Genomic DNA, 19,953 nt, shown 5'->3' on the forward strand with positions numbered 1-19,953 from the left:
AGTGAGGTCAGACAGTGTGTGACCCCGGGAGGATGGAGGTCCCAGTGAGGTCAGACAGTGTGTGACCCCGGGAGGATGGAGGTCCCAGTGAGGTCAGACAGTGTGTGACCCAGGGAGGATGGAGGTCCCAGTGAGGGCAGACAGTGTGTGACCCAACCCATGAGGATGGAGGTCCGAGAGCGGTCAGACAGTGTGTGACCCCGGGGTGGATGGAGGTCCCAGTGAGGTCAGTCTGTGACCCCCCAAAGAGGATGGAGGTCCCAGTGAGGTCAGACAGTGTGTGACCCCGGGAGTAAGGAGGTCCCAGTGAGGTCAGACAGTGTGTACCCCGGGAGGATGGAGGTCCCAGTGAGGTCAGTCTGTGACCCCCCAAAGAGGATGGAGGTCCCAGTGAGGTCAGACAGTGTGTGACCCTGGGAGTAAGGAGGTCCCAGAGAGGTCAGACAGTGTGTGACCCCGGGAGTAAGGAGGTCCCAGTGAGGTCAGACAGTGTGTGACCCCGGGGAGGATGGAGGTCCCAGTGAGGTCAGACAGTGTGTGACCCCGGGGAGGATGGAGGTCCCAGTGAGGTCAGACAGTGTGTGACCCCGGGGAGGATGGAGGTCCCAGTGAGGTCAGACGGTGTGTGACCCCGGGGAGGATGGAGGTCCCAGTGAGGTCAGACAGTGTGTACCCCGGGAGGATGGAGGCCCCAGAGAGGTCAGACAGTGTGTGACCCCGGGAGGATGGAGGTCCCAGTGAGGTCAGACAGTGTGTGACCCCGGGAGGATGGAGGTCCCAGTGAGGTCAGACAGTGTGTGACCCCGGGGAGGATGGAGGTCCCAGTGAGGTCAGACAGTGTGTGACCCTGGGGTGGATGGAGGTCCCAGTGAGGTCAGACGGTGTGTGACCCCGGTGAGGATGGAGGTCCCAGTGAGGTCAGACAGTGTGTGACCCCGGGGAGGATGGAGGTCCCAGTGAGGTCAGACAGTGTGTACCCCGGGAGGATGGAGGCCCCAGAGAGGTCAGACAGTGTGTGACCCCGGGAGTAAGGAGGTCCCAGTGAGGTCAGACAGTTTGTGACCCCGGGAGGATGGAGGTCCCAGTGAGGTCAGACAGTGTGTGACCCCGGGAGGATGGAGGTCCCAGTGAGGTCAGACAGTGTGTGACCCCGGGAGGATGGAGGTCCCAGTGAGGTCAGACAGTGTGTGACCCCGGGAGGATGGAGGTCCCAGTGAGGTCAGACAGTGTGTGACCCAGGGAGGATGGAGGTCCCAGTGAGGTCAGACGGTGTGTGACCCTGGGGAGGATGGAGGTCCCAGTGAGGTCAGACAGTGTGTGACCCCGGGGAGGATGGAGGTCCCAGTGAGGTCAGACAGTGTGTGACCCCGGGGAGGATGGAGGCATAAGCAAAAGAACGGCTATTCTCGTCTGGTCTACTCAAGATATCAAACCCACAGCAAGGTTGTTGACCCTTCTCTGCTATCTGGGTACTTGGGGATGGGCAATGAATACTGGTTTATTTAGTGATGTTTAGATTAGAATTCCCTACAGTGTGGAATCACGCCATTTGGCCCAACAAGTCTCCACTGACCCTCTGAAGAGTTACCCTCCCAGACCCATTCCCCTACCCTATTGTCTTGCATTTACCCCTGACTAATGGATTGAACACAATGGGAAATTTAGTCTGGCCAATTCACCTGATCTGCACGTGGACTGTGGGAGGAAATCCACGCAGACGTGAGCAGAACATGCAGATTATACACAGATGGTGGCCCAAGGCTGAATTGAACCCAGGTCCCTGGTGCTTTGGGCACCAGTGCTAATCACTATGCCCCCCCTCACCCTCACTCCCACCCCATGAACGAATAACAAAAAGAAATCTGATGTGGAGAGTTTATAAATTTCAATGATCGGTGAAAGGAGGGAAGGTTGATCTGTTTAGCAAGAACATGTTCTCCTCACTGCAGTATTCTTTATCTCAGCTATTGTTATGGATCTATTACAGAATCTGAGAATACTTGTCACTGCATTGCTGAAGGACTAAACAGGGAAGAACATCCCACATTTCTCAAAGTGTTAGCATGGATGCAGGTATGTTGGCAAGTTGTGACGCATTTTTTTTCTTGAACTGGGCACCTGAACCCGTGCAACAACCTGCAGTTCGGACTGGAAGAGGGTATAAGATGGGCTGTGTCGAAAGAGGGAAGTGAGTAATCACCTTTGTTCTTCACGTTGGAAAAGATATGGACTTCAGGAAAAGGGACTATGAGAAACTTGCACAGTTTGATATAAGAGCCAGGGAGTTAATGGAAACTCTAACTGGCTTAAAAATGGACAAATCCCCTGGCCTGGATGAATTGCAACTCAGTTAGCTCTGGAAGGTAAAGTAGGAAATTGCAGGAACTCTGTGTGTGGATGAAGAAAGTTCAGGTCATAGAATCAGAGCTGTACAGACCCTTCGGACCAACCCGTCCATGGCGATCAGATATCACAACCCAATCTTGTCCCACCTGCCAGCACCATATCCCTCTAAACCATTCCTATTCATATACCCATCCAGATGCCTTTTACGTGTTGCAATTGTACCAGCCTCCACCACTTCCTCTGGCAGCTCATTCCATACACGTACCACTCTCTGTGTAAAAAAGTTGCCCCTTAGGTCTCTCTCATATCTTTCCCCTCTCGCCCTAAACCTGTGCCCTCTAGTTCTGGACTCCCTGACCCCAGGGAAAAGACTTTGCCTATTTACCCTATCCATGCCCCTCATAATTTTGTAAATCTATTTAAGGTCACCCATCAGCCTCCAATGATCCAGGGAAAACAGCCCCAGCCTGTTCAGCCTTTCCCTATAGCTCAGATCCTCCATCTTTTCTGAACCCTTTCAAGTTTCACATCATCTTTCCAATAGGAAGGAGACCAGAATTGCACACAATATTCCAACCAATGTACTGTACAGCCGCAACGTGACCTCCCAACACCTGTACTCAATACTCTGACCAATAAAGTGATGTAGTTTATATAGATTTCAGCAAAGCATTTGGCTGGGTCCCATATGGGAAACTGAGAAGGTTAAAGGACATTGAATTGAGGGAAACTTGGTGAGATGGATCAAAAACTGGCTTTATAGTAGGACACAAAGGGTAGTAGGAGAAGGCTGTTGCGTGACTGGAGCCCAATGTCTGGCGGTGTACCTAATCAAGGATTAGTACTGGGACCCTTATTGTTTATTATATACATAAATGATTTAGATGAAAATGTGGGCAAGATGTTAAGCAAGTTTGCAGCCAACAAAGGTTGGTAGAGTGATTAATAGTAAAGGAGGAGAAAGTGAGGATGGCAGATGCTGGAGACCAGAGTTGAAAAATGTGGTGCTGGAAAAACACAGCAGGCCAGGCAGCATCCGAGGAGCAGGAGAATCGACGTTTCAGGCATAAGCCTTTCTTCAGGAATGATTAATAGTAAAGAAGATGGTTGCAAGAAGATATAGATGGGTTTGTCAGATGGGCAGTGGCAGTTGACATTTAACCTGATAAGTCTGAGGTGATGCACTTTCGAAGAAACAACAAGATTAGGGATTACTTAATGGCAGGTCACTGGGAGTCTAAGAGGATTATCTTGGGGTAATTATTCACAGATTCCTTCAGTCGACAGAGCATGTGAATAAGATATTTAAGAGGGCAGATGGGACACTTGCTTTCATCAGTTGTGGCTGAGAGTATAAAAGCAAGGAGGTAATGTTGGGGTCGTACAGGGTATCAGTTAGGCCACAGCTGGAACACTGTGTGCAGTTCCGGTCACCTCACTGCAAGAAGGATGTATTAGCACTAGAGGGAGTACAGAGGACGTTCACCAGGATATTGCCTGGACTGGAGCAATTGAGATATAAGGAGACACTCGATCGGTTTGGATTGTTTTCTTTCAAGCAGAGAAGACTGAGGCAGGGACGTGATTTGAGGGGGATAAGATTGAGGGGGTATAGACAGGGTGATTAGAGACCAGCTGTTTCCCTTGGTTGAGGGGTTAATCACAAGAGGGCATAAGAGGCAGAAGATTCAGAGGGAATTTGGGAAAAATCTTTTTCACTGAGAGTGTTATGAGCATCTGGAATGTAGTAGAAACCTTACAACCTTTAAAAATATTTGGATGAGCATTTGAAATATCATAACATTCAAAGATATGGGGGCAGTCCAAGAAATTAGAATTAATGCATTTTTAGTGGTAGTTATGTCAGTGTAGACTCAATGGACCCAAGTACCTTTTCTGCACTGTATGACTCTGACTCTATATTGAAAGCTGTTACAGTCATAGATGAAGGGAGCTCCTGAGTGCTGAAACTGTCCGGTTTGTAACTGGTATTGGGACTGGAAGGGAGATAAAGGTAGTGATTCAGAGCAGAGTCTTCCTGAACAACAGTGAGACACCAAGGTGGCCACCCTGAGTGTGCCATCAATGAGAGGCAAGTGGATTAAGGAATCGGAAAAAGGTAATAGTTGGAGATTCTATAGTCAGTAGATTAGAAGGACTCGTAGACCAGATCAGGAAGGGTAAGGCACCTTCCTAAAGAGAAAAAACATTGTGTTCATAGAAGGAATATTTAAGTAAAGCATAAGACTTAATAGACAAGGCTTTGGGGTTGATGATTTCGGGGTTATTTTGCAGTGTCTGCTTGAGGAGAGGAATGTGAGGCAGGTCAAAGTGTGGTTAAGGTCTTAAGTAGGTGGGAAGTGTTCATGTTCTTGGGTAATTGAAGTAAGTTCAGAGAGAAGGGAAAGAACGGCTGTGATTTTTAAAATTCTTTATTGGAGTGTTGGCATCATTGGCATTTATTGCCCATCTCGAATTTCCTTGAACTGAATGACTTGGCGAGTTCAGTCAGTATTTCCAATTTGACCACACCACTGTCTGTGGAGTCATATCCAGGCCAGATCAGTTAAGGAAGTTTTGGCTTTTTGTAAAGGACATTTGTGAATGAGATAAATTTTTTTAAAACAGTGTTTGTTTGTTTCTGGTCCAGGTTTCAATTCCAGCTCTGACTAATGAATTGAACTTAACTTCCAGCAGCTGCTGTGTCCCAGCATATTAGCTTCAGCCCAGTGACATTACCAATCACACCATTAACTGGACCATCCACTACCAACACTGACCTTGAATCAGTGGGCCGAGTGTTACCTGATGTGATGGAGCTTCTGAAGTATCCAGGTCTTAGGCAGTTCATAAAGCTATTGGAGATTACACTGTTTGGAAAGTCCCTGTCTCACAGGGACTTTGACCCTGTGAGACAGGAAGGACAATATATGTTTAAATCTGTCAGGGAAGCCTGGTGGCTCAATGGTTAACTCTGTTGCCTCACAGTGCTAGGGACCTGGGTTCAATTCCAACCTTGGGCGATTGTCTGTGTAGAGTTTGCATGTTCTCCCTGTCTGCACGGGTTTCCATCAGGTGCGTCAGTTCCCCGTCACAGTTCAAAAATGTGCAAGTTAGGTTGTACGTTTGCTCACTGAGCTGGTGGGCTTGTTTTCAGATGTTTCATCACCATGTTAGGCAACATCATCAGTGAGCCTCCAGTGAAGCACTGGTGTTCTGTCCTGCTTGCTATTTATCTGTGTTGGTCTGCTGTGGTGGGTAATAATCACTTCTGGTTCTTTTTCTGAGGGTGCGGTAAATGGGATCCAAATCAATATGTTTGTGAATGGAGTTCCGGTTTGAATGGCAGGCCTCTAGGAATCCCCATTTGTGTCTTTGTTTAACCTGTCCCAGGATTGTCCCAGTCGAACTGGTGTCCCTTTTCATCTGTGTGCATGGATATAGTGATAGTTGCTGATGTATCCTGGTATCTGGGTTTCTGCCCGTCTGTCTGATATAGTGTTTGTTGTAGTCCTTGCAGAGTATTTTGTTGATGATGTTTGTTCTGCTGGTTGTTGGTACAGCGTCCTTCAAATTTATCAGGAGCTGTTTGTGTGGTGGTAGGTTTGTGGGCTACCATGATGCTAATGGCCGGAATAGTCTGGTCGCCATCTCAGAGACGTCTTTAATGTATGGCCGGGTGGCTAGAGTTTCAGGGCGTGTTGTGTCTTCTTGTTTAGGCCTGTTGTGTAGGAATCGGCAGACTGCAGTTATTGGTACCAGTTGTTTGTGAATGCGTTGTACAGGGGTTTTTCCTCAACTTCTCTTAGTTCCTGGGTGCTGCAGTGTGTTGTGGCTCATTTAAATAATGTCATAGAACATAGAACATACAGCACAGAACAGGCCCTTCGGCCCACGATGTTGTGCCGAACATTTGTCCTAGCTTAAGCACCCATCCATGTACCTATCCAATTGCCACTTAAAGGTCGCCAATGATTCTGACTCTGCCGTTCCCACAGGCAGCGCATTCCATGCCCCCACCACTCTCTGGTTAAAGAACCTACCCCTGACATCCCTCCTATACCTTCCACTCTTCACCTTAAATTTATGTCCCCTGGTAACACTGTTGTACCCGGAAATGATGCAGCTCCTTTTTTTGGGTGTTGGGGTGATGCTCCTGTAGTTCAGTGTCTGATCAGTGTGTGTGGCTTTCCTGTAATCGCTGGTCTGTAGCTCTCCATTGGCTCTGCATTTTGTTGTAATGTCTAGGAAGGGGAGTCTGTTGTTGTTGTCTTACTCTTTGGTGAACATTATACCAGTAAGGATGTTGTTTATGTTTTTGTGGGTTTCTTCTAATTATTTCCGTTTCATGATGACAAAGGTGTCATCCACACAGCGGACCCAAAGCTTGGGCTGGATCGTGGGAAGGGCTGGTCGTTCTAATCTCTACATAACTGCTTCTGCTAAGAATCCTGACATTGGTGATCCCATAGGCGTCCCGTGGTTTGTTTGTAGGTCTTGTTGTTGAAGTGAAGTGGGTTGTGAGGCACAGGTGTGAGGATGCTGTCCTTGCTGATGGAGTTGGTGTTGTTGGGACTTGTGACCAAGTTGCAAATCTAGCGATCTGTGGCAGACATTTTAAAAGTAAAGTCAGAACTTCTGAATGAATGGAAAGTAGAGATTTAAAAAAAAAGATTTGTGTGGCCAAGACATAAGGATCAATACATTTCTTGATAGGTTGTGAAAGCTGTTCAAGAGTGACTAAGTTGGACAAGGATTATACTTTGTAAGGAACTCTGGATTTCATATTTCAAGGTCAAAGTAATGAAACTTAATGATGTACAGTGTGATCAGAGGAGGCTGTCACAGGTAGGATGTTTGACAGAGATGGTCAATTTTGAAGAACACCGGACAGGCAGATTGTACAGGTTTGAAGACTGTGCTTGATATTGTGGTTCATACATATATTTAATTACTCAGTATAAGAGGAATTATATCCAACTGATTTGAAAGGTAATAATTTGTTTTATTAATTTGTCCTCACAGATCCAGACTCCACAATCATTGAGTTCTTGACAGAATGTAAGACTTACCATTTATTCTGGTTGACAAAGTTTTACCAGGACAGACTTGAACAGGCGATTGAAGAAGGGGTAGATGGTGTCAGCTCATTGTTAACATATAAGAGGATTTTCAGTGGAAAGGAACATTCGGTAAGTGGGAGAAGCACAGAATGGGTTCCAAATATCTAAGTCATAACAGTTACAGAATAATAGAAAAGGAAATGCTCACAGCCTCATGCTGTATTAATATTGGAGTTTAATAACGGATCACCAGTCATCCGTTCATCTACAACAAACCCAGACATGAAATAAGAAAAACACCTGCAGTTCTGAGTTTCAGAACTACAGATAAGTCACTTGTGTCTCCTAAGCCTGTTATATGTGTCATCGGGAAAAGTTTAACTTTCAATTTTAACAAAATCTTCAACATTTTACAGCAAAAATCAGGACGGGTCTTCCCCCATTCTTTGCTTATATCTAATTTTTCTGCTTAAACCAACCTTTTTTTGTTTAATTTTTAAATGTTGACTCTTAGCTGCTCTCTGGGCAAAATAAAAATGGGCAATAACTGCTGGCGCAGCCTTTATCCTGTGAATGAATTTAAAGAAATATGATGTTCACATGTCGAGATGGGACCAGCAAAAAACCTGCACTTTCATCATGAGTCAGATAACATGGGAGAATGGCATTGAGCTCTACAGACCAGAGCACAAGCGTATCCAGATTCGGATAGACATTTTCGTAGCAATTTTAAAATCATATACCATGAGAAATCGGAGATGGTGATGCCATTGAATGAAAATGCTAACGTCGTAGGTAATTGCAGAAAGTGATCAGTTGACAATTCCCTGCCATGAGCATTACTTGCCACTTTAAAATCAATCCTGGCTGTCATTCAGGTCTTGCTGTACATAGTTGAAAGCAGTTGGTCCTAGGAGACAACGCAGAGAAACTTAGTGATGTCTGGAGCTGAACAATAATTGTGTGCCTTTGCACAAGATATGAGGCCAACAAGTGAAGTGTTTTCCAGAAAAAAGGTTATTGACCTGAACCATAATTTTGAATGATGAACAGGTTAGGCTCAAGGGGCTGAATGGCCCAGTTCAGTTCTTCACTGTTTCGCTTCTGATCAGAATAGATCTGTAAATCGCTCCTGACCAGTAACTACTTGCTGTCCTAAAAACTATTCTGAGGTAGTACTGTTGATGGACAGATCATGCTTGGTGGTGCAACAGCCTATTTCAGATTGCATCTTTCCAGAAGATGTTTACAATATACTCATCCATATTCATGGGGGATTGGGATATGATGCAGTGACTGCTTTCCAGGCTCAGAATAAGAGGGATCCCACTACTGAGGAGATCCTTTCCTTCTCATTCACAGTATCTGTCTTTCACTTTATTGCTCAATCTATTAATGATTATTCTTTACAGGAAATCACTGAGCTCGCGAAGAAGAGAAACCGAGCGGATAGTTCCAAACTTCTCCTAAACCTGGTGATGGAGAAAGGCTCTCAGGCCCAAAGGGTGATGTGGGAATCCTTTGTAAAAATGCGCCATGGTTTGCCAAAGTTGGATAAATTACTGAAAACGATAGAGGAACATGGTACAGTAAAGTCTCACATTATTTAATTTCGGATTGGAGCATTTCATATTTTGCTGAAGTATTACACTAATCTAAATTAATGAAATCTAAATCTGAACAGGTTCTGATCCAATTCGTTATATGGATAATGTCCGAAGTTTGTCTGAAATACCCAGTCACCTGAAAGGTAATTAACAACATGGAAATCTTAAACCGATTTATTTTCAATTCTGAAAAACAGATTGTCTGATCTTAGCCATTTATATGGAGTTTCATAGTCTAATAATCTAAAATTCAGAAGCTGGGAAACACAAATCTAAGTAATTGGAGCATCCTTCAAATATCAACTGTTTTACATAGATTCAACTTAGGATTGATCCCATTTCTCCTGTATGCTGTAGATGTGTGAGAATTGAATTATTTCATCAAATGAAACTGCTGGTAACTGTTGTGTACGACTTTTAGACAGAGAATCCCAATACCATGTGCAACCCTGTACACACCTGACAGGATCCCAATATACTTTAACGTCTATCCCTATGCACTTGGCATTTGAAAATAACAGCATTTTTAGTTTGACATATTTAGATATGCCTTTCCGATAGAGGGACAGAGAAGTGAAAATAAGTGAATTGAAACACTTTGTTTTTATTCCTTCATGCGATGTAGCTCTCTGTAGCCAGGCCATTTATTGCTCATCCCTGTTTGCCCAGAGGGTAGTTAAGAGTCAACCACATTGCTGTTGGTCTGCAGTCACATGCAGACCAGATAAGGTAAGGATGGCTGATTTCTTTCCCTTAAGGATATTAGTGACCCAAGTGAGGTTTTTTTTGCAATCAACAATGGATTCATGGTCGTCATTAGTCTCTTAATTTCAGGTTCTTTATTGAATTCAAATTCCACCATTTGCCATGGTGGGATTTGAACCCACCTCCTCAAAACATTAGCTGAGTTTTCCGTTTAATAGTCTAGCAATAATACCACTAGGTCATTGCCTCCCTGAATTGACATTATGTCTATACCATGCAAGTTGGCAGTTCAACTGAAGTGTTCGTAAATCTTCTGGTTGCTTATTCATCTGACTAGTTCCTTTTGTAGTGAGGTTCACATTCTAGATCTATCTGTGGTAATGCTGTTTTCACCTGTGTCACTTTCTGGGATGATTGGTGACCACCTTCATTTTCAAATGAATGTCTCCACTCCGTTCGGAGTGGCGAGGAGAGAGGGAGTGGTGAAGCAGGGGCTGCCAGGAAGGGTGAGTTTTCCCGCATTAAAAGGGACTTGACTCGGGAGTCGAGCCTCTATTTGCCGAGAGGTGCCAGGGAGGAGCGAAGGATTTCTGGGAAGTCATATATTTGTGTGGTTGCGTTACCCGAAACACCAATCGGGTAGTGTCTCCTACCCATCATCCTCTAACCAAAAACAAAGATTCTGTGCACCAGATTGGTAAGGTAACGAGTTTATTTTTTATTCCTTATTTTTCAACAGTCTCTTTGGGAATTTAGAATAGTGGAAATGGAGGTTAGGGCAGTTGAATGTTCCTCCTGCAGAATGTGGGAGGTAAGGGTCACCACTAGTGTCCCTACTGACTACATCTGTGGGAAGTGCACCCAACTCCAGCTCCTCAAACTGCGTTAGAGAACTGGAACTGGAGCTGGATGAACTTCGGATCATTCGGGAGGCAGAGGGGGTTATTGAGAGGAGTTACAGGGAGGTAGTCACTCCTCAGATACAAGAAAAAGGCAGAGGGGTAGAAAGGGAACCGGCAGGCAGTGCAGGGATCCCCTGTGGCCATCCACCTCAACAATAAGTATACTGTTTTGGATACTGTTGGGGGGGACGACTTACCAGGGGAAAGCAATGGGGCACAGGGCTCTGGCACAGAGTCTGTCCCTGCTGTTCAGAAGGAAGGGGGAAGAGGAGCAGAGCAGTAGTCATTGGGGACTCCATAGTTAGGGGGACAGATAGGAGGTTCTGTGGGGACAAGAGAGACTCATGGTTAGTCTGTTGCCTCCCAGGTGCCAGGGTTCGTGATGTCTCTGATCGTGTTTTTGGGATCCTCAAGGGGGAGGGGGAGCAGCCCCAGGTTGTGGTCCACATAGACACCAAAGGCATAGGTAGGAAGAGAGATGGGGATTTAAGTCAGAAATTCAGGGAGCTAGGATGGAAGCTTAGAGCTAGGACGAACAGAGTTGTCGTCTCTGGTTTGTTGCCCGTGCCACGTGCTAATGAGGCGAGGAATAGGGAGAGAGAGGAGTTGAACACGTGACTACAGGGATGGTGCAGGAGGGAGGGTTTTGGATTCTTGGATAATTGGGGCTCTTTCTGGGGTAGGTGGGACCTCTACAAGCAGGATTGGTATCCCTCTGGTTCATCTGAACCAGAGGGATACCAATATCCTGGGGTGGGGGGGTAATTCGCTAAGGCTGTTGGGATGGGTTTAAACTAATCCAGCAGGGGGATGGGAACCAAAATTGTAGTTCGGGTATCGAAAAGGTTGAGAGTAGGGAGGTCCGAAATCAAGTTTCAGGGACGCAAGATGGCACCGGCAAGCAAGACGTTGGTCTGAAGTGTGTCTACTTCAACGCCAGGAACATCCGGAATAAGATGGGTGAACTTGCAGCATGGGTTGGTACCTGGGACTTTCAGAGACATGGATAGAGCAGGGACAGGAATAGTTGTTGCAAGTTCCAGGATTTAGATGTTTCAGTAAAAACAGAGAAGTTGGCAAAAGAGGGGGAGGTGTGACATTGTTGGTCAAGGACAGTATTACAGTTGCATAAAGGATGTTTGGGGACCCGTCAACTAAGGTAGTATGGGCTGAGGTTAGAAACAGAAAAGGAGAGATCACCCTGTTGGGAGTTTTCTCTAGGCCTCCGAATGGTTCCAGAGATGTAGAGGAAAGGATAGCAAAGATGATTCTCGATAGGAGTGAGAGAGACAGGGTAGTTGTCATGGGGGACTTCACCTTTCCAAATATTGACTGGGAACACTATAGTACGAGTACTATAGATGGGTCAGTTTTTGTCCAATGTGTGTAGGAGGGCTTCCTGACACAGTATGTAGACAGGCCAACAAGGGGCGAAGCCACATTAGATTTGGTACTGGGTAATGAGCCTGGCCAGGTGTTAGACTTGGAAGTAGGTGAGCACTTTGGTGATAGGTGTATACCACTGGGCAAGAGTTACAGCTGGGGGAAAGGCAATTATGATGTGATTAGGCAAAAATTAGGAAGCATAGGATGGGGAAGGAAGCTGCAGGGGATGGGCACATTAGAAATGTGGAGCTTATTCAAGGAAAAGCTCCTGTGTGTCCTTGATAAGTATGTACCTGTCAGGCAGGGAGGAAGCTGTAGAGCGTGGGAGCCGTGGTTTACGAAGGAAGTGGTCAAGAGGAAGAAGAAGTTAGGATGAGATGTGAAGACTCAGGTAGGGTGCTTGAGGATTACAAGGTAGCCAGGCAAGACCTAAAGAGAGAGCTCAGAAGAGCCAGGAGATGACATGAGAAGTTGTTGCCGGTAGGATCAGGGTAAACCCTTAAGGCTTTCTATCGGTATTTATGGAATAAAAGAATGACGAGTAAGATTAGGGCCAATCAAGGATAGTAGTGGGAAGTTGTGTGTGGAGTCAGAGGAGGTAGGGGAAGCACTAAATGAACATTTTTCGACAGTATTCACCCTAGAAAATGACAATGTTGTCGAGGAGAATACTGAGATACAGGCTACTAGACTAGGGGTGGGATTGAGGCTCACAAGGAAGAGGTATTAGAAATCCTGCAGAGTGTGAAAATAGATAAGTCTCCTGGGCCGGATGGGATTTATCCTAGGATCCTCTGGGAAGCCAGGGAGGAGATTGCCGAGCCTTTCCCATTGATCTTTAAATCGTCATTGTCTACAGGAATAGTGCCAGAAGACTGGAGGATAGCAAATGTGGTTCCCCTGTTCAAGAAGGGGAGTAGAGACAACCCTGGGAATTATAGACCAGTGAGCCTTACTTAGTTGTTGGTAAAGTGTTGGAAAAGGTTATAAGAGACAGGATTTATAATCATCTAGAAAAGAATAATTTGATTAAGGATAGTCAGCAGGGTTTTGTGAAGGGTTGGTCATGCCTCACAAACCTTATTGAGTTCTTTGAGAAGGTGACCAAACAGGTAGATGAAAGTAAACCGGTTGATGTGGTCTATATGGATTTCAGCAAGGCGTTCGATAAGATTCCCCACAGTAGGTTATTGTACAAAATGCAGAGGAATGGGATTGTGAAAGCTATAGCAGTTTGGATCAGTAATTGGCTTGCTGAAAGAAGACAGAGGGTGGTGGTCGATGAGAAATGTTCATCCTGGAGGCCAGTTACTAGTGGTGTACCGCAAGGGTCGGTGTTGGGTCCACTGCTGTTCGTCATTTTTATAAACGACCTGGATAAGGGCGCAGAAGGGTGGGTTAGTAAATTTTCAGACGACACTAAGGTCGGTGGAGTTGTGGATAGTGAGGAAGGCTGTTGTAGGTTACAGAGAGGCATAGATAAGCTGCAGAGCTGGGCTGAGAGGTGGCAAATGGAGTTTAATGCTGACAACTGTGAGGTGATTCCCTTTGGTTGGAGTAACCGGAATGTAAAGTACTGCGCGAATGGTAAGATTCTTGGTAGTGTAGATGAGCAGAGAGATCTCGGTGTCCAGGTACACAGATCCTTGAAAGTTGCCACCCAGGTTGGCAGGGTTGTTAAGAAGGCACACGGTGTTTTAGCTTTTATTAATAGAGGGATCAAATTCCAGAACCATGAGGTTATGCTACAGCTGTACAAAACTCTGGTGCAGCCTCACTTGGAGTATTGTGTACAGTTCTGGTCACCGCACTATAAGAAGGATGTGGAAGCTTTGGAAAGGGTGCAGAGGAGATTTACTAGGATGTTGCCTGGTACGGAGGGAAGGTCTTACGAGGAAAGGCTGAGGGACTTAAGGCTGTTTTCGTTGGAGAGAAGAAGGTTGAGAGGTGACTTAATAGAGGCATATAAGATAATCAGAGGGTTAGATAGAGTAGACAGGGAGAGCCTTTTTACAAATATGATGACGGCGAGCACAAAGGGGCATAGCTTTAAATTGAGGGGTTATAGATATAGGACAGATGTCAGAGGTAGTTTCTTTACTCAGTAGTAAGGGTATGGAATGCTTTGCCTGCAACGGTAGTAGATTCGCCAACTTTAAGTACATTTAAGTCATCATTGGACAAGCATATGGACGTACGTGGAATAGTGTAGGTTAGCTGGGCTTCAGATTGGTATGACAGGTCGGCGCAACATCGAGGGCCCAAGGGCCTGTACTGCACTGTAATGTTCTAAAAATAATGTTCCACTATCCGTCTACTCTGTCAATCAGTCGTATTCATGATAAGAAATACCTTTAACATGTGAACCTTGCCCTTCACTCCCTTGGAGTGAGCAGATTCCTTATCTGTTCAGCCTTTCTTGATCAGGATAACCTTCCAGTCCTGTTTGATCAGGATAACCTTCCACTCCTGTTTGATCAGGATAACCTTCCACTCCTGTTTGATCAGGATAACCTTCCACTCCTGTTTGATCAGGATAATCTTCCACTCCTGTTTGATAAGGATAACCTTCCACTCCTGTTTGATCAGGATAACCTTCCACTCCTGTTTGATCGGGATAACCTTCCACTCCTGTTTGATCGGGATAACCTTCCACTCCTGTTTGATCGGGATAACCTTCCACTCCTGTTTGAATGTTTTGAACCATATTGCTTTCATATTTATTATATGGAAACGAGAACATTTCTGTGATGTGTAATTCTTATTCAGTCTAATATATTAACCATTAGAGGGAAATGATCACTTTTGTCGAAATCTTCACGTTCAGTTATTACCAAAACTAAAAGAATTTGAATTTTTTTCTCAACCATCCTTCACTTCCAAGTGACGTTTTCATGAACTGCAGTTTAATTTCTATACAATCCTAGACTGAATCTGTGCACTAAATGCAACATTTCACTGTCCAGTTAAAACAAATTGAGACTTTTTATTTTTCTTCGATGTTAATATAACTAACAGTGAGAACCACTTTCTGTCTATTTTAATTGAAGATGTTCAGCAGAAACACAAGGAAACTCTCCGGGTACAAACTGAAACATTGAGAGTGAACACTATCCTAATAAAGGAGAAGGTGAAGGTTTTCCAGCTGATTGATCGATATGCTGAGCTAACGGTCATTTCTACTGTTCGAGATCGGACACTTGTAGAACACGAGCTACTGGCAAGAGGCCGAGACCATGAAGAGTGGAGAGAAAAGCATCTCCGTCATGAACTGGAAAAAATCAGAGCTGATCAATTGTTCTATAGCAGCTTTTCTCAGAGAAAATTTAACTCTGGGGGTTCAGCAGCAGTGAGTGGAGTCCCGGGAATTGGAAAAACAACAATGGTACAAAAGATTGTTTATGATTGGGCCATTGGAAAAATATACCCAGAATTTCAATTTGTTTTCAGTTTTAAATTCCGGGATTTGAATGCTATCAACTGCAGAATAAACCTGAAGAGTCTGATACTAGATCTATATCCTTACTTTGGGAATGTTCTTGGAGAGCTCTGGAAGAACCCAGAGGGTTTGCTGTTTATATTTGATGGTTTGGATGAATTCAAGGACAGTATTGATTTTTCTGACAGTCGGAGAAATACAGAGCCTCCGCTGATGTGTATGGATCCTGATTGCTGGTGTGAAGTGTCTGATGTTGTGTATGGTTTAATCCAGCACAAGCTGCTCCCAGGATGTTCAGTGCTAGTGACCAGCCGTCCCATTGCATTGCATTTATTGGAAAAGGCTGAGATCAGTGTCTGGGCTGAAATCCTGGGATTTGTTGGTGATGACCGGAAGGAATATTTCAACAGGTTTTTTGAGGATCAGAAAGTGGCAGCAGCTGTTTTCAAATATGTGGAGGAGAATGAGATCCTTTACACCATGTGCTACAACCCTTCGTACTGCTGGATCCTCGGTCTGTCACTGGGTCCCTTTTTCACAGAAAAAGACATGAAACAGCAGCAGGTGCCCAAGACCATCACCCAACTCTATTCCTACTATATTTACAACATTCTGAAAAACCATAGCCGAGAGATTGAAGACCCCCATGATGTGTTGCTGAAGCTTGGTGAGATGGCCTTCACAGGAGTCTCTGAGAAGAAAATTGTGTTTCGGAATGGAGATTTGATCCAGTACAATCTGCAACCCTCCCAGTTCCTGTCTGGGTTCCTGATGGAACTTTTGGAGCGAGATGATTCTGTCCACAGTGTGTTTTACACGTTTCCACATCTCACCATCCAAGAGTTTGTAGCTGCACTCGCACAATTCCTGATCGCACATCCCAAAAACATCCAGAACCTCCTTCGTGAAGCCCATGGTAAGGAGGATGGGAGATTTGAAATATTTCTCCGTTTTGTAGCTGGTCTCTCTTCCCCACAGGCCGCACAGCCCCTGGTGAAGTTTCTCGGTCCATTTCTTCATCAAACAACCTGTCAAGTTATTGAATGGGTGAAGAAAACCGTTATCAACCTGGCTGGAAGTGTAATGGATCACAGTGGGAAAAGAAGCCTCCTGATGATGATGCACTGTCTGTTTGAATCTCAGAATACAGCACTGGCTCAGGCCACAGTGGGATCTGTGAAAATACTTAACTTTGATGGATTGCAACTGACCCCTATTGACTGTGTGGTCCTCTCTCATGTCATTGGGTTCTGTGATTCAATAAAAGAGCTCAGACTACGTGAATGCTATATTCATTGTGAAGGACTCCAGCGGCTGGCATCCGTTCTGCACAAATGCCACATCTTGAGGTACCGGCTTGTTCAATACTTTGATTGATGATAAACCACTTGCTATGTTGCCAAAAAAAGCACCTTTTTGAGCTCAAATGAAGGAGGCAGAGTCAGAAAAACTTTGGAAGATAAGACTAGTGTGAAATGCTGAGGTATAAAATAAGAATGATGCTTTTGCTGACCAGTTGTTGGTCTGCTTAGTGGATTCTTGTAGAACCTGACCATGGAAGTGAGATGAAAAGGAAAAATGTGGTATTTATTCACTAATCTAGAATATAGGTCCTCTCAGTATTTTAAACATCAATGGTGTGGAAAGTGTCATCGGAAATAATACTCTGGTTCCTTAAAAGAGATGGGACGTATTTGAAATTGAGATAATTACTTTAAATGACTTTTTTAAGTCTAATTATTTATGTGGATCACAGTTCAGTCAAAGAAGTAACCTGCTGTTTTAAAGACTCCAAATCACTAAATGTCCAACACATTGATAAGATCTTGCATGTAGGGTACAGTCTCTGAAAAAATTGCAATGATAAATAACAGAGGTTTTTAACGGTCCATTCCCACTGAGTTTATGCCTGGAGTAGACTCCGAGAAATTCCCTTGAAATATCAAGAACAGCTGCACCTGCTGTAAACATGCCTTGTATTGAATGACAAATGCAGTAAGAAACTCCCCTTCCCTATAAACCAAGACAATTGTGATATTTCAACAATATAATGACCGAGAATAAAATTTCTTCCTTACATAAAATTTCTTCCTTACATAAAATTCAGTGGACTGGATTTTATAGCAACAGCTAATGTAGTTTCATAGTGTTAGTCACCATGAAATAGTCGAATAGTATGGTGCTGGAAAAACACAGCCGGTCAGGCAGCATCCGAGGAGCAGGAGAGTCGATGTCTTGGGCATAAGCCCTTCTTCATCCACCCCAAAATAGTATAAAGATTAAAATGATGTGCAGTTATCAAGTAAAAGGAATTGCTGGTTTCTGATTTAATGTGTGGAAAATTGTGCCATTCCCTCAAATTCCCAGATTTCGAAAGATCCAAAATGAGAGAAATTTTTCAGAACTTGGCAGGGCCAGCCACTGAGCTTCTGGAGATTTAAATCTGATTATTGAGGAATGAGACCAATATGAAAGGAAAGAGTTGAATTATTGTTTACTGTTCTCTTCTGTCTGTAATAAGAGTGATTTTAGTTTATTTTCTTATCTCTTTTCCTTTTGGAATTAGGCCATGCTGTTTAATCTCAAAATCCATGTTTGTGAAGTTCAGTTTTTAAATGACTCTCAACATGGGCGACACGGTGGCACAGTGGTTAGCACTGCTGCCTCACAGCGCCAGAGACCCGGGTTCAATTCCCGACTCAGGCGACTGACTGTGTGGAGTTTGCACATTCTCCCCGTGTCTGCGTGGGTTTCCTCCGGGTGCTCCGGTTTCCTCCCACAATCCAAAAGATGTGCGGGTCAGGTGAATTGGCCATGCTAAATTGCCCGTAGTGTTAGGTTAAAGGGGTAAATGTAGGGGTATGGGTGGGTTGCGCTTCGGCGGGTCGGTGTGGACTTGTTGGACCGAAGGGTCTGTTTCCACACTGTAAGTAATCTAATCTAATCTAATCTAATCTAAACTCTTGAGGATTAAGACCAAGAAACTGGTTTAATCCACGCAGGCTAGTGGGGATTAAATTATAGATGGAAATGTGTTGCTGGAAAAGGGCAGCAGGTCAGGCAGCATCTAGGGAACAGGAGAATCGACGTTTCGGGCATTAGCCCTTCTTCAGGATTAAATTATAGCCAATGCATTGGCAAGTGGGCACACGTACAGACCCAAGGAAGCAGGAAGAGAAAAGCAGGAAAGAGAATTTAAAAATATGAATTACTCTTTTTTTTCCAGCAAAGGAAAGGTATTAGCTTAAGTAATGTGAATTTGACTCCAATAAAATGAATGTTTGTAGTTAGCTTGCAGCAGCTCTGCTGGTGGATTACAGTTGAAATTACAGCAATAATGTTATTTTATGTGGGGTATTGGTTTACTTTGCAGGATTCTCACCAGAAATAAAACCTGAATAACTTTTCTCAGTTTCTCATGTATAAGTTTATTAAGTAAAACTCTATTAAAGTAAATAAAAGACTTACTTCCAGGGACTCAATTAAAAAAAAACTGCTGTTGGATAAAGGGAGAAAACATTATTGATCGAATATAATAGCCCCTCTCCATTGAGGTCACTGAGATGTTTTTATTTGCCGGTACATGCTGATCTTCTCTAGGTTCGCTTCCTTGCAGGAAGCACTGAGTGACTAGAAATTATGAAGTTCTCTAACTTATTGGTTAAAAGCAACACCTTCCAGTAAATAGTGACGACGAATAAACTGACTTTCCTCAAGCTTCAAGTATTTCCTACTGCTATGAGACACACCACTTCATCTTCAATAGATCTGAAGACTTGTGGCAGTATTGTTCACATTTACGAGCTGTTCACTGCCCAAAACCCAATCACACATTTGTTGGCAGACAGCTGGCTTTTGTCATCCACAGCTGGTCACATCTCCACAAACCAATCAGCAATTTTTGCAGACTAAATCTGATTTTGTGTACACACAATGGTATCACCCTGTCTGCAGCCAGTCATGAGGTATGGTGGTTAAGTGGTTAAGATCTGTTGTCTCAGAGCAGCAATGACCCAGGTTCAATTCCAGCCTTGGACGACTGTCTGTGTGGAGTTAGCACATTCTCCCCGTGTCTGCGTGGGTTTCCTCTGGGTGCTCCGATTTCGTCCCGCATTCAAAAGATGTGCTGGTCAGGTGTGTTGGCCATTCCAAATTGCCATTCCTGAAGAAGGGCTTATGCCCGAACCGTCGATTCTCCTGTTCCCTGGATGCTGCCTGACCTGCTGTGCTTTTCCAGCAACACATTTCCATTCCAAATTGCCCATAGCGTTAGATGTATTAGTCAGAGGGAAATGGGACTGGGTGGGTTACTCCTCGGGGAGTCAGTGTGGACTTGTTGGACAGAAGGGCCTGTTTCCACACTGTAGGGAATCTAATCTAATCTAATCTAATCTAATCCTCACTGATTGAACAAGGCAACAGTGTAAATGCCACTTAAACTGAGTGTTGGCAACTTATTTTAGTGTGGTGCAATACGTTCCAAAATTTTCAATTTTAACATTGTT

The 19,953-nt window shown here is 44.4% G+C and overlaps 1 protein-coding gene across 1 annotated transcript in view; it reads left to right on the plus strand.

Moving 5' to 3' along the window:
• The window catches only part of LOC122542350 (NACHT, LRR and PYD domains-containing protein 3-like), a 93,168-nt gene that overhangs the window by 14,150 nt on the left and 59,065 nt on the right, over window positions 1-19,953 (plus strand). The window contains exons 2-6 of the mRNA XM_043680040.2: window positions 1,988-2,073; window positions 7,372-7,538; window positions 8,822-8,993; window positions 9,094-9,159; window positions 15,060-16,797. Coding sequence (XP_043535975.1) covers window positions 2,064-2,073; window positions 7,372-7,538; window positions 8,822-8,993; window positions 9,094-9,159; window positions 15,060-16,797 — 2,153 coding nt within the window. The 5' untranslated portion in view covers window positions 1,988-2,063. The remainder of the gene's footprint in view (window positions 1-1,987; window positions 2,074-7,371; window positions 7,539-8,821; window positions 8,994-9,093; window positions 9,160-15,059; window positions 16,798-19,953) is intronic.

This window comes from Chiloscyllium plagiosum, unplaced genomic scaffold, assembly GCF_037043375.1.
Source record: "Chiloscyllium plagiosum isolate Xiang-an unplaced genomic scaffold, Cpla_swu_hap1 HiC_scaffold_33, whole genome shotgun sequence".
In the NCBI taxonomy this organism is placed as follows: Eukaryota; Metazoa; Chordata; class Chondrichthyes; order Orectolobiformes; family Hemiscylliidae; genus Chiloscyllium; species Chiloscyllium plagiosum.